Source organism: Aedes aegypti, unplaced genomic scaffold (assembly GCF_002204515.2).
Source record: "Aedes aegypti strain LVP_AGWG unplaced genomic scaffold, AaegL5.0 Primary Assembly AGWG_AaegL5_hic_scaff_28_PBJ_arrow, whole genome shotgun sequence".
Taxonomy (NCBI): domain Eukaryota; kingdom Metazoa; phylum Arthropoda; class Insecta; order Diptera; family Culicidae; genus Aedes; species Aedes aegypti.
Genome location: NW_018735949.1, coordinates 47,766 through 60,355, shown reverse-complemented (window position 1 = coordinate 60,355; position 12,590 = coordinate 47,766). Strand labels below are relative to the sequence as shown.

Genomic DNA, 12,590 nt, shown 5'->3' with positions numbered 1-12,590 from the left:
GAAGAAAAGAAAATAAAAAAAACAAAATTTTTAATTTTGTAAAATCATTTTTTTCCATTTTTTTTACTTGGAGTCATTTTTTTTCGAGGGTCGCTAGTCAATCAAAAGATAGTTCCTCCCTAAATTGTTAATGGCACTAATCTAAAATTCTATTCTATTGACGGTGATCTATAGGTTCTTGACTTTAAAATAAACTGGAAATAGAAAAGTTCAAATCCTGTGAGTTTGAAGGACATTTCTCTTCCGTGAAAAATATTAGAAAATTGCGCTCATGAGGACCACTCAGCACTTTTGGCTTGGCTTCAAAATATTTGAAATCAGAAATTTGTCAAATTTACTGATCATGAATATAATATATCAAAATATTAAACCGTGTAGGAATGCTGAATTTGTTCAGCTTGATAACATAAATTCATGCCTTCAAAGTTTGTACGGTTAATATGCGGACACTCTGGCTCAGTGTTGGCGCTGCAGACATAGTTGGTTATCCTATGAAATCTTAGGATCGATAGAAAAGTTTAAAAGATAGCTTTCCAGTCAAATTAGTCAGTGAAGAATAAGTATTGTAAATCTAGAAGATACACATTACTTGAAGTTAATGGAAAGCAGCAGTAAAAATTGTATGTATAATTAATGCAATATTTGATTAAATATAAGTAAAAAAAAACCTCTTGTAGTTTAAACTGATCACCATAAAACCTTTTTACGATCTGCTTTGAAAACCAGTGCAACGATTGAATCACCACCACAATACACCGGTTAAAAAGTTAGCACCTGGTGAAATCGCTCAATATAATAGTAGTTTTGCTTGGTAATTTTTTGTTCAGCTACAATTTTGTAATAAAAAATGGATCATTAATGAATTAGTTACTTTGGAGAAAACTGTTGAACACCGATGAGTGAAGAAAAATTAATAAAGCATAATGCAGCTGATATCAAAGCTACTATTATTTTGAGCGATTTCATCTGCAGGGTGGCCACCGAACCGGGAAATACGGGATAAGCGGGAAAAACCGGGAATTTGAGATGGTGACCGGGAAAATCATTCTGAACGAATAATTTCAAGCTCATAATTTACAAACCAACAAAAATAAGTTGTAAAAAGTTGATATGGTTGATAGTATTGCCATTAGGCATCTGAAATCTTGGACAAATAATATTTAAATATTAATGATTTAATTTCTTGTACAAATAGTCTATTTTGCTACACTTGACTTCTTAGAAATGTTTCAAAATTGTATTTAATGATGATTTTTATGTTATTTGGGCTTGATTGTTTTTTCTCTAACTTATCCAATTCAAAAATTTGAATCAGAGTCTGAAAACTTCTTGCAGAAGTTTTATGCATTCAAACATATTGGATTCATAATTTTCTTTAGTTACTGAATAATAAATCAATAAAATCGAATATTTTTTAAAGTAATGCTTTATCTATAAGAGTTTCTAATGTATCATTAGTGCGACTAAAATAGACTGAATCGACTAAAAATTGAATAAGTAAGGTGAGATACAAATCTTCATTTTTATGAAGAAAAAAAAACCGAAAGATGTAAAAATTGGGCTTATTTATATAAATTAAAAGGGAATGGTGTTTGTATGTCGTGAGATAGCTTGAGAACAGGTCAATTTGTTTTTTCTTACTAATTGTACAGGAGCCAAAAAAACAAGCCAATCTCCTGTAAATTATTGTTATTTTTCCTATTTGACAGAAAAATTACCTAAAATTTCCGTTGAAAGCATGAACAAGAATTTTTAGTTTATGCGATTTAAAAACCGACCAAATTGTCCCCATTTTGCGTTTGGGCCCCTTTATGAAAAACCGGGAAAATTTTGAAAAGTATACCGGGAAATTTCAAAATGGATATTTGGTAGCCACCCTGCATCTGATGCTTAACTTTTCAACCAAACACTTTGAAAAAATCTTTGAAATTTACGTCATATGTTCCCGACATATTGAAGTAAGTAAAATGACGTGAATCTAAGTCAAAATCGACGTAATTTTCCGTCACAATGGACTGAATATTATTCGAATCACAACTGTTTGCAGTCACGTTGGTCGTAAGTTTACAAGAATGACGTATTTTTAAGTTTTAATGCCATAAAATTTACGTTGCGTACGTAATGTTACCTTTTTCTAAGTGTGCAGGACTATGAAGAATTTTGTGATAAGGAAATTAAAGAGATATTTAGAGTTCTCTGTCAAAATTTCATGCGTTGATCATAGGAAAACAAAGTGACACCATGAAAAAATAGAGAATTTTGTATGAAAATCGGCATTCACTACTATTATTCTGAACATTATATTTTTATTACTTTGTGGAAAATAGTAAGCTCCCCATAATTAAACTGAGTAATTTACAAATCATTTCAATAAATAAAATTTCATAGTTTTTTTATTGTTAAAATTTTTGAATTTAATTTGTTTTAATATATACATAAAAAGGGTCTTGTTAAAATTTCATCAAGATTGATTGAAAGGTGGTTCAGATCTGCCCTGTAGAGTTGGACATTTTGTGTCAAACGTCGAGAGATTCAAATGTATAATCCAATGTACTGTCGATGACTAATGAATATTACTAAAATAAAACAAATGTAACAATTTTCATCAAAACAGAAATATGTTGAAAATATTAAATTATCAGAACAATCTTGTATTTTTACCTCAAATTGATTGAGTTTTATAAAAAATATAAACAGTTTTCATACAATGAATGGCATGCAATTCAAACTTATTGTTTAACTGCCCTCATCTCATAAAAAACAAAAACAATATTTTTTTAAATAATATGATGGAGTTTGCCTATACATGTATTTCATGAAAAATTTAAAAAGTACAGTATTTGTGATCTAATCTTATTAATGGCAATCTTTTCCCTCTCGATAACATCACCACTCAAAATATAGTGTAAAGTTAGATGAGAGAAAAAAAATCGAAATTTAAATAGCAATTTAAGGTTTTGTATGCTTCTAATTGACAATGTAAAATTACCGTGAGTGTTTTTCTTTTTATATTATCATTGATAATCACATTTTGCATCTCCTATTGTATGCAAAGATCATATCGAATTGTGTTAGGGGGAGATCCCCCAGTGCCGGACAGCACCCAATACCGGACAAAGTCGAAACATTGAGAAATCATGGTCCAATCAAGATGGTGTATTAGTAGAAAAGAAAGCTTTTATGTAGACTAATGTTTGCGTAGAATAACACATCCTTGAAATATGCATGCCTTTTTAAAAATGTAGAAAAGTTTGAAATTCTTTAAAAAATTCACGTATTCTCTTAATTTCGAGCATATTTAGTAATTATTTTGAATGACAAAAAAATACTTTGGATCACGCAATCATGATCGAACATAATCCTTATTTGATAGTATGAATGTATTTTGTATCATAATTGAACTAAATATGGACAAATTACAATTTTCGTTAAGCACCTCCTGTCCCTCAGTTTCGGATAGCTTGATTTGTTATATGATATCTTTGTAATTATTCCGTCAGTGTCTCAAAATACTTTCATTTTTCATGGGTTACGTCGATCAAGGTATAAAACATGCAATAAAATTAAGAAGAATGAACATTCAGAACAATATCGTACAATGTGCTATTTTTCATCATACATGGAAGAGGTTTTTGATAGGCATCTTGCAAACTAAGAAAAACTCAAGTTATTCTTGTAAATGTTGCAAATGCATTGAATTGGTAATTATAAACTATTCCTATAGTGTACACATTCAATGATGTTCAAATTTGCCGAATTCGAGGCATTTCCAAATCGTGTCCGGTATTGGGTGCCACTTTTCAAGATCGATCAATTTGGTACTAAACTACATCATCCAAATGCATGGTCATAATTCATATTTATATTTTCAAACTTATTTTTGTACGCTATAAAAATGATAATATTTATCATAAATGGGTAACACGAACCCATTAAATCAATAGTTTTCCAATTATGAATTTAGTGGCTTAAGTGTCCGGTACTGGGGGATCTCCCCCTATGTATAGTTGCAAACTAGGCCTCCTCTCTGCTTGTAGTGACACTACCATTTATTAAATTGCACGATTTTCTATGAAAAATATATTGAAATGATGATGACAAATAAATTTTGAGTGATAATGTTGAATACGATTTTCTCCATGAAAAACTCAAATTATTGTTTTTTTTTTTCGTTTTTACCTTTATTCCTGTCTATTGGCGCAACTGGAGTAAATTAAATATATTTCATAATTTAACTCTACCCTTAGTGTTGACAGAAATCCGTATACCAACTTGTCTTGCTTAATTGTAGATACTTTAAGATAAGGCGAGAATAATCACTTAGTACCATTAAAAACTAAATTTTGATCTAGCACGTTTACGCATTTTTTATAATGAGTAGTAGATATGTCAATGAAGCAGATTTTTTTAGGCGTGGATTGGAGTTCCTAGGCGCGGATATAATTTCTGAAGTCGCGATTTCCGCGGATACGATTTTAAGATTTTTGTAACAGCCCTGGAAATCACAAATCATAAGTCAGATGTCAGAAGTCAGAATTCATAAATCAGAAATCAGAAGTCAAAAACCAGAAATAAGAAGTAAGAAGTCAAAAGTCAGAAGTAAGAAGTCAAAATTTCTGAATTTGAATTAGAACCCCTGAATCCTTGAACTTGAAACTCAATCACCAAATATGAATCTCTGAAATTGATTCTCGAAATCTCAATCTGAATCTCGGAATCTGCTTTTCTGAATCTGAAACTGCTCTAAATCTGAATCTCTGAATTGCAATCACTGAATCTAAATCTTCAAATCTGAATATCTAAATCCGAATCTAAATATGAATCTCTTAATCTGAATATCTGAATCTGAACCTCTGAATTTAAATCTCTAAAACTAAATCTTTGAATCTGAATTTCTGAATCTGAATATCTGAATCCGAATCTCTGAATCTAAATCTGAGTCTGAATCTGAGTCTGAATCTGAGTCTGAATCTGAGTCTGAATCTGAGTCTGAATCTGAATCTGAATCAGAGCTGAATCTGAGTCTGAATCTGAGTTCGAATCTGAGTCTGAATCTGAATCTGATTCTGAGCCGAATCTGATTCCGAATCTGAGTCTGAATCTGACTTTGGCTCTGAATTTGACTACGAATCTGACTCTGAATCTGACTCTGAATCAGGTTTTGGATCTGACTCTGAATCTGAGTCCGAATATGAGTTCAAATCAGAGTCTGAATCGGAATATGAATCTGACTCTGAATCTGAGTCTGAATCTGAGTCTGAATCTGAATCTGACTCTGAGTCGAATCTGATTCCGATTCTGAGGCTGAATCTGACTTTGGCTCTGAATTTGACTACAAATCTGGCTCTGAATCAGGTTTTGAATCTGACTCTGAATCTGAGTCTAAATCTGAGTCTGAATCTGAGTCTGAATCTGGGTTTGAATCTGAATATGAATCTGGGTTTGAATCTGAATATGAATCTGACTCTGAATCCTAGTCTGAATCTGGGCCTGAATCTGAGTCTGAATCTGGGCTCGAATCTGAATCTGAATCGGAATTTAAATCTGAATACGTGTCTGAATCTGAGTCTGAATCTGAGCCTGAATCTGAGCTTGAATGTGAGTCTGTATCTGAATGTGAATCTGAATCTGAGTATGAATCTGAATCTGAATCTGATCTTTAATCTGACTCAGAATTTAACTCTGAGTCTGACTCTGAACCTGTCCCTAAGTCTGACCTTGAACCTGAGTCTGAATCTGAATCTGAGCTTGAATGTGAGTCTGAATCGGAATATGAATCTGACTCTGGATCTGAGTCTGAATCTGAGTTCGAATCTGAGTCTGAATCTGAGTCTGAATCTGAATCTGACTCTGAGTCGAATCTGATTCCGAATCTGAGGCTGAATCTGACTTTGGCTCTGAATTTGACTACGAATCTGACTCTGAATCTGACTCTGAATCAGGGTTTGAATCTGACTCTGAATCTGAGTCTAAATCTGAGTCTGAATCTGAGTCTGAATCTGGGCTCGAATCTGAATCTGAATTTAAATCTGAATACGTGTCTGAATCTGAGTCTGAATCTGAATCTGAGTCTGAATCTGAGTCTGAATCTGAGTTTGAATCAGAGTCTGAACCTGAGTATGAATCTGACCCTGAAGCTGACTTTGAATCTGATCCTTAATCTAACTCAGAATTTGACTCTGATTCTGACTCTAAATCTGAGTCTGAACCTGGCCCTGAGTCTGACTCTGAATCTGAATCTGAGTCTGAATCTGAGTCTGAACCTGAGTATGAATCTGACCCTGAAGCTGACTCTGAATCTGATTCTTAATCTGACTCAGAATTTGACTCTGAGTGTGATTTTGAATCTGAGTCTGAATCAAAATCTGAATATGTGTCTGAATCTGAGTCTGAATCTGAATCTGAGTCTAAATCTAGTCTGAATCTAAACCTAAATCTGAGACTGAATTTGTGTCTGAATCTGAGTCTGAACCTGAGTCGAAATCTGATTCTGAATCTGAGACTGAAACTGATTTTAAATCTGATTCTGAAGCTGACTCTTAATCTGAGTATGAATCTGAATTTAAATCTGAATCTGCATTTGTGTCTGAATCTGACTTTTACTCTGAATTTGTTTATGAACCTGACTTTAAATCTGACTCTGATTTTGACTCAGAATCAGATTCAAAGTTTGACTGAGCCTGGATCTGACTTTGATTCCGAATTTGACTACGAATCGGACTTTTAATCTGACTCTGAATCAGGCTTTGAATCGGACTTTGAATCTGACTTTGAATCTTAGTCTGAATCTGACTCTGAATCCAGCTGTAACTCAGACGTTATTACGACAGTACAATTCATAGTGTCAAAACTCCAAAAATTCCATCAATGCTTCCAATGTGCACCATAAACCCCAAAATGGTAATCAAGCACATCACAGCTGATTTTCGACACTGATATGTTTCCCACTCGAACGCATTGGAGATGGAAAGCAATCACTTCAGTATTGTTTCTAATCATTTCCAGATTGTGCACTACAAATCAGAGTTCTCACATTGCAGTTTCCGAGGCCGCCAAGGCAGGAGCCGTCCCATGTGTGAATATCATCGCTTTAAATCCACTTGGTGCTCGCTGCACGATGAGAACGACGACGACGACGATCCGATGGATGGTTGGCGTGGTGTGATTCATTTTCTGCATCACTGGATTATGACATCAGCGTACCATCATCTTTCGATTCGGATCGTTCCTCTGCTACTTTGTATCAACTCCAGTGGATCGATGTCAGTCAGTTGCACATGTGATTCATGTCGATTGACTCTTCCAGCGAGAAAGTTTTACAGGGAACAGATGAGCCCCGACGGGATCATCAAAGGCAAACGGGATTCGTGTTTAATGTCAAACATATTTGGATGCCATATATTGGTTTGGTGAATAATTAACATTGTCAAATGCCACATTTTCTGGAAATATGATTCCATTAGTCGTCAAGCTCACACTGAAACTTTCTTCTTCTTTTTCTTGGTATCACTGGGACAATGTCGGCTCTCAGCTAAGAGTTCAATAAGCACTTCCACAGTTATTAACTGAGAGCTTTCTTGGACAAAGTTGCCATTTTCGCATTTGCTAATCGCGCCCAGGGAAGTCAAGGAAATTTCCATTATGAAAAGATCCTGCACCGACTGAGAATCGAACACCTTCAGCATGGTTTGCTTTGTAGCCGAGGACTTTGACCACTCGGCTAAGGATGGCCCCATGTTCATCCCATACAAATATTTAACGAAATCTTTTTTTTTTTACAAAATTTGTAAGATTCCACTTACGTCCCCCAGACCGGCAGCATGTGAACTAGTCTTCCTTCTCGACGGATTCCTTCCTCGCTCCCCTCCCAAACACCAGGTATGAATTTCACAAATAAACATCCCACCTTTTTCCCACTCGCCATCGACGTCACCACGTGCCCACTCGGTATTTAACGAGCTATTTAGAAGCGATGGTTTCTCACTGAGCAGGGCAAGGCCACCCATGAGCAGTGTTTTGATTCGAACCTTCCAATAACCGCACGCACTCACAAGAGCTTCTGTATCCTGCGGAGCTGCGGAGAGAGACGAGCAAACGAAAACACTGTCCGATGTCCGTTTTTTTTGTCTGTTGGGACCCTTCCTAAACGACGACGACCCAAATCACTTCTTCTCGCCTTTTCGGTTTCTGTTTCGGCACAGTCCTCTTGGTGGGCCTAGTGGACAATGGTCGAAAAGAATGAAGTAGTTGGCCAAAAGTATTTTTATCGAATTAATCGAAGAAATATTTAATCTGCATGATATTTTGTATTTTTGCTGTGTTCCACAAATACGTAACAGTTTTGAACTGTATATGATTTTTCAAGGGATATATTGAAAATTGGGGGTTAAATTTTGAGAAAATTGAGAGTATATCTCACTGATCGCTCTCTGTAACAATCATGATCTGCAGCACACCATGAAAGTCTTTTTATCCTTTTCTTCTACAGCTCTGCTTAGATCGGAGATATAAAAGTGGATGATAAAACCCTTTGTAACAAGCTCCAAACCTGAGTAATACTTTTGCTATCGAATGTTTTAAGATTGTTTGTCACGCCTGTCATATGAAACACCTACCCTCGATAATCAAAAATCGAGAGAAATGAGCTTTATCATCGCTCTCTCTCTCTCTCTTTGGAGCTTTCATGCGCTGCTGTGACTTATCAAGCTTGTTACAACTTGCGAAACATTGATCATGGACCGATACAGATACGATGTTTTTCTTCGCTTGCTTTGATCGTGTCCAAAAATCGATCCTGCAATTGATTGAAAACATAAATTTTGCTTGGAAAACTAGTGAAATATTCCATTTCTATAATATGCATTTTCTTTGATTATCATAGGGCTTTTGACTTAAGCCAGTTTACAGTGACAAACAGTCGAGGGAGTTACAAAATTAAAATCATTTTTGATAGTTCTGGCCACTTTTTGTACGGAGCCCGACCATTGTGCATTGTCGTAGTCTTCGACGATGCCGTCATGAATTTGGTGCTGCTACCAGCAGCCGTTCTTCGTTCTCTGACTGTGGTCTGCACTTTGTTGGGTAGAGTTTGACTTTGTTTCGTACCGCTCCGCTTTGCCGCACTTAGTCAAGCGGAATGAGATTCGAGCATAGAAAGACTCCCACACTGTAGCTTTCTGCCGCCGAAATTCTGTCGGTGCGTTCCCAAATATTCAATATTTGATCAACAAAGTCCTAATGTCGGAGCTCAGCCAATGAACAAGTTTTTTACACATTTATCACAGCTGATGGGTTGATGTTTGCCATTGTTACACATGTAAGTTGAGATCCAATGTCATTTCGGTGAATAGTAATTCGCTTTAGAAGGACAATAGCTAGACAAACATGTGGATTCAGATGACAATAAGTTGAATTTTACGGTTCCATATTTGTGAGCTTTATGTGGGAATATTATAGGTTAAGTTCTGGAAGCATTAGGAGAAGTAGTCTGATGTGAAAATATTGTATAATATTGGCCTCAAAATGCTACCCTAAGGTACACCAGCTCTTACAGGAAGTTTTTAAGACTTGGAGTTTTGATAAATAGCCTGAAGTGTACGATTTGACTGAAAACTTCAGGCCAAACACTGTCGAATGGTTTTTCTATGTCTAGAAGAGCAAGACCAGTAGAATAGCTTTCAGATTTGTTGGAACGGATCAAACTTGTTACACGTAAAAGTTGATGAGTGGTCGAATGTCCATGGCGGAATCCGAGCTGTCCATTGGCAAAAATTGAATTTTCGTTGATGTGGACCATCATTCTGTTCTAAATGACCTTTTCAAAACATTTACTGATCGAGAAAAGCAAACTGATTGGACGATAGCTAAAAGCTTCTGCAGGATTTTTGTCTGGTTTTAAAATTGGAACAACCTTAGCATTTTTACATTTGTCAGGAAAATATGCTAATTGAAAACATTTGTTAAATATATCAACTAAGAATGATAAGCTACTTTCTGGAAGTTTCTTGGAGAGGATGTAGAAAATTCCATCATCACCAGGAGCTTTCATATTTTTGAATTTTTTAATAATAGTTCTCACTTCTTCCAAATCAGTCTCACAGGCATTTTCGAAAACGTTTTCTTGATTGAGAATATTTTTGAAGTCCTGAGTAACTTGATTTTCAATTGGACTAGTAAGTCCTAAATTAAAATTGTGCGCACTTTCAAGCTGCATAGCAAGTTTTTGAGCTTTTTCGCAATTGGGTATTAATAATTTGTTTTCCTCTTTCAATGCCGGTATTGGCTTCTGAGGCATTTTCAAAATTTTAGATAATTTCTAAAAAGGCTTAGAGTTAGTTAGTCCCCAACACGCTCACGTTTGTATCTCCCGATCGCAAGTGAGAGCGGAATGTTTATGGATACTGAGTTCTTACGCTCTACAGCGTGGTCCGAAAGAGACATGGATTTGCGAAAAGAGATGTGTCATAGTTAGTACTCGGAATCAGTTTGGCTTTCTATTCCGCAGAATCAGAAGATGTTCTGTAGCTTAGTTGGTTAAAGCGCCGGTCTAGCGTATACGGAGTCGTGAGTTCGAGCCTCACTAGAACGCGTATTTTTTTTTGCAAACTCATGTCTCAATTTGTCAAACAAACACACCGTGTATTCTGATTACAAGTTCCCAAAAGTACAACGAGGAATTACTAGCATAATTCTATTAGAGTTTTCAAGATATCCTTATTCAAGTTTTTCAACACAATTTTTTTCCAATAATGTCAATGAATATTTGAATATAATAAAAGTCTTATGAGAACCTCTAACTGTGCATAGGTAGCTTGATACAAAACTACTTTAATCAACAATTATTTTTTTTAATTATTTTTATTTGCTATTTTTTACGATACCAGGGATATTTTGAGAGCATCTAAATTTCCCTCCGCACCGGGCCTCGAAAATTCTAGCTACGCCACTGTCGGAATGCAAGCTGCCGGTGGTCGAATAGAATGTGATGCTGAAGATAGAAGAAGAAGAAGAACCACGCTGATGCTGTGTACGAAAAGCGAGATTTTCCCATCTATGTTGTACACACGTCTCTACTGAAGTGTTGGTTATACTGACTTTTGACGTAACGGTCAAATGTTGGTAGCTCTTTATTAAGTTTAAAAGCTTTATGATCTACTGAATCTACGTCACAATAGTGTGTATTAATCCAAACCAGCATTTCGAAATCTAGGAAAAATACAATAGCTACGAATCGAAGAATCTTATCTAGAAGTAGATTGTTTCCTGGGTTAGAAGCAGACGTCATGTATACGCGCTTCACATCAAGAGTTTGAGATCAGCTTGCCATGAGCGCACAAAAATAACCGCGCGCTTGAGCACGTGCTGTGGTGAGATACATTTTTTTAGATCTCATGTAGCAATGTACTAGCTCAAACGACCACATCTGCACTGGCTCATGCGCCGTCTCATGAGAAAATCTCAATGTGACAGTGCATTTGAGCCTCGCAGGAGAAGGTTTCAGAAGCAAGGAAAAGGGATTAAACTATGGATCAAACTGCCCGTAGGCAGTTTCAAAGGACTGACGTGATTAAACGCGGTTAAGATTCTAGAATCTGAATTGAAAAACTTGGGCTGGTCTTCGAAGAATCATAGGCATAGACCGAATTCGTATGCTTCCGTGGGGTCATTGTACTAGGCAAACATAACTGCATGAAAGTACTCCTAGTAAGCGCATGTGACGAGCCTCACGAGATGTCTCATGAGACTCGCTCACTAGGATATATTTTGTACGTATCTGCATCTCGTGTCTCACATAATCTGTGAGCTGCGATATGGAATATCGCATGGCACTCTAGCTCATTCAGGTATAGGTACATGAGAAATACGACACTCTGAGTTAGAAGCACTGAAAAAGCCGTTTTTCTATTGTGATGGACTTTGGACCTGACAATGGTATTTTTCGAACTTACAAAGCCAAAGGGTAACAACAACCTTTCAGAACCTAAGAAAATAATTGAAAATCGTACCTCGGCAAATTGAATTGTATCATCATAGGGGTTAAGTTTGAAAATCACATTACCGGACCTCTGGAAATCTTCGCCTCATCCGAGAATCGTCAACACTCCACCCAAAATTGCTATTTGTCTAGAAAACAAATCCTTTCCACGTAGTTGGGCTCACAACCGAGCTCCATCGTCCTATTCGTAACATGAACCATACCCTTGAATAGAGACACAGAGAGAGAGAAAGCTACCAATAATCTCAGATGGGGCCAAACGGATCGTGAAATTGCTAGAATTTATGCTTGCAGTATAAACACTGGGCCCCTCCCGGGAGTGGCAACGGCAACGGAAAATTAAGATCGTTATCAAAAATTTACTACAGTCGAGTTCGCCATCGGAGTTTAGACTTGAGAGGCGATGGGCGATGGCCGATGAGGAGGGATTTTCCAGCATTTGGTCCGGCACACACAGTTTTGCTTGACCGTTTCGCTCAGTGCGAGTTGTTGGCCATATTTACAATTGAGCAGTGCACAGATCAGGGTCAAGTGGTCCAAAATGTGCTCATTGGGTAAAATTTCAGTGAAGTAAAAAGTATTTACAGCAATTGCT

At 36.3% G+C, this 12,590-nt stretch overlaps 1 protein-coding gene across 1 annotated transcript; it reads left to right on the top strand.

The window, feature by feature from the left end:
- Window positions 1-5,158: 5,158 nt before the first annotated feature.
- LOC110681047 (asparagine-rich protein-like) lies at window positions 5,159-6,422 on the top strand (the record flags this gene model as incomplete). The annotated part of the gene is made up of 2 exons (XM_021856813.1): window positions 5,159-5,754; window positions 5,820-6,422. Coding segments are annotated over 2 exons (1,199 nt in total), but the record flags the coding sequence as incomplete, so codon positions are not given.
- Window positions 6,423-12,590: the final 6,168 nt, after the last annotated feature.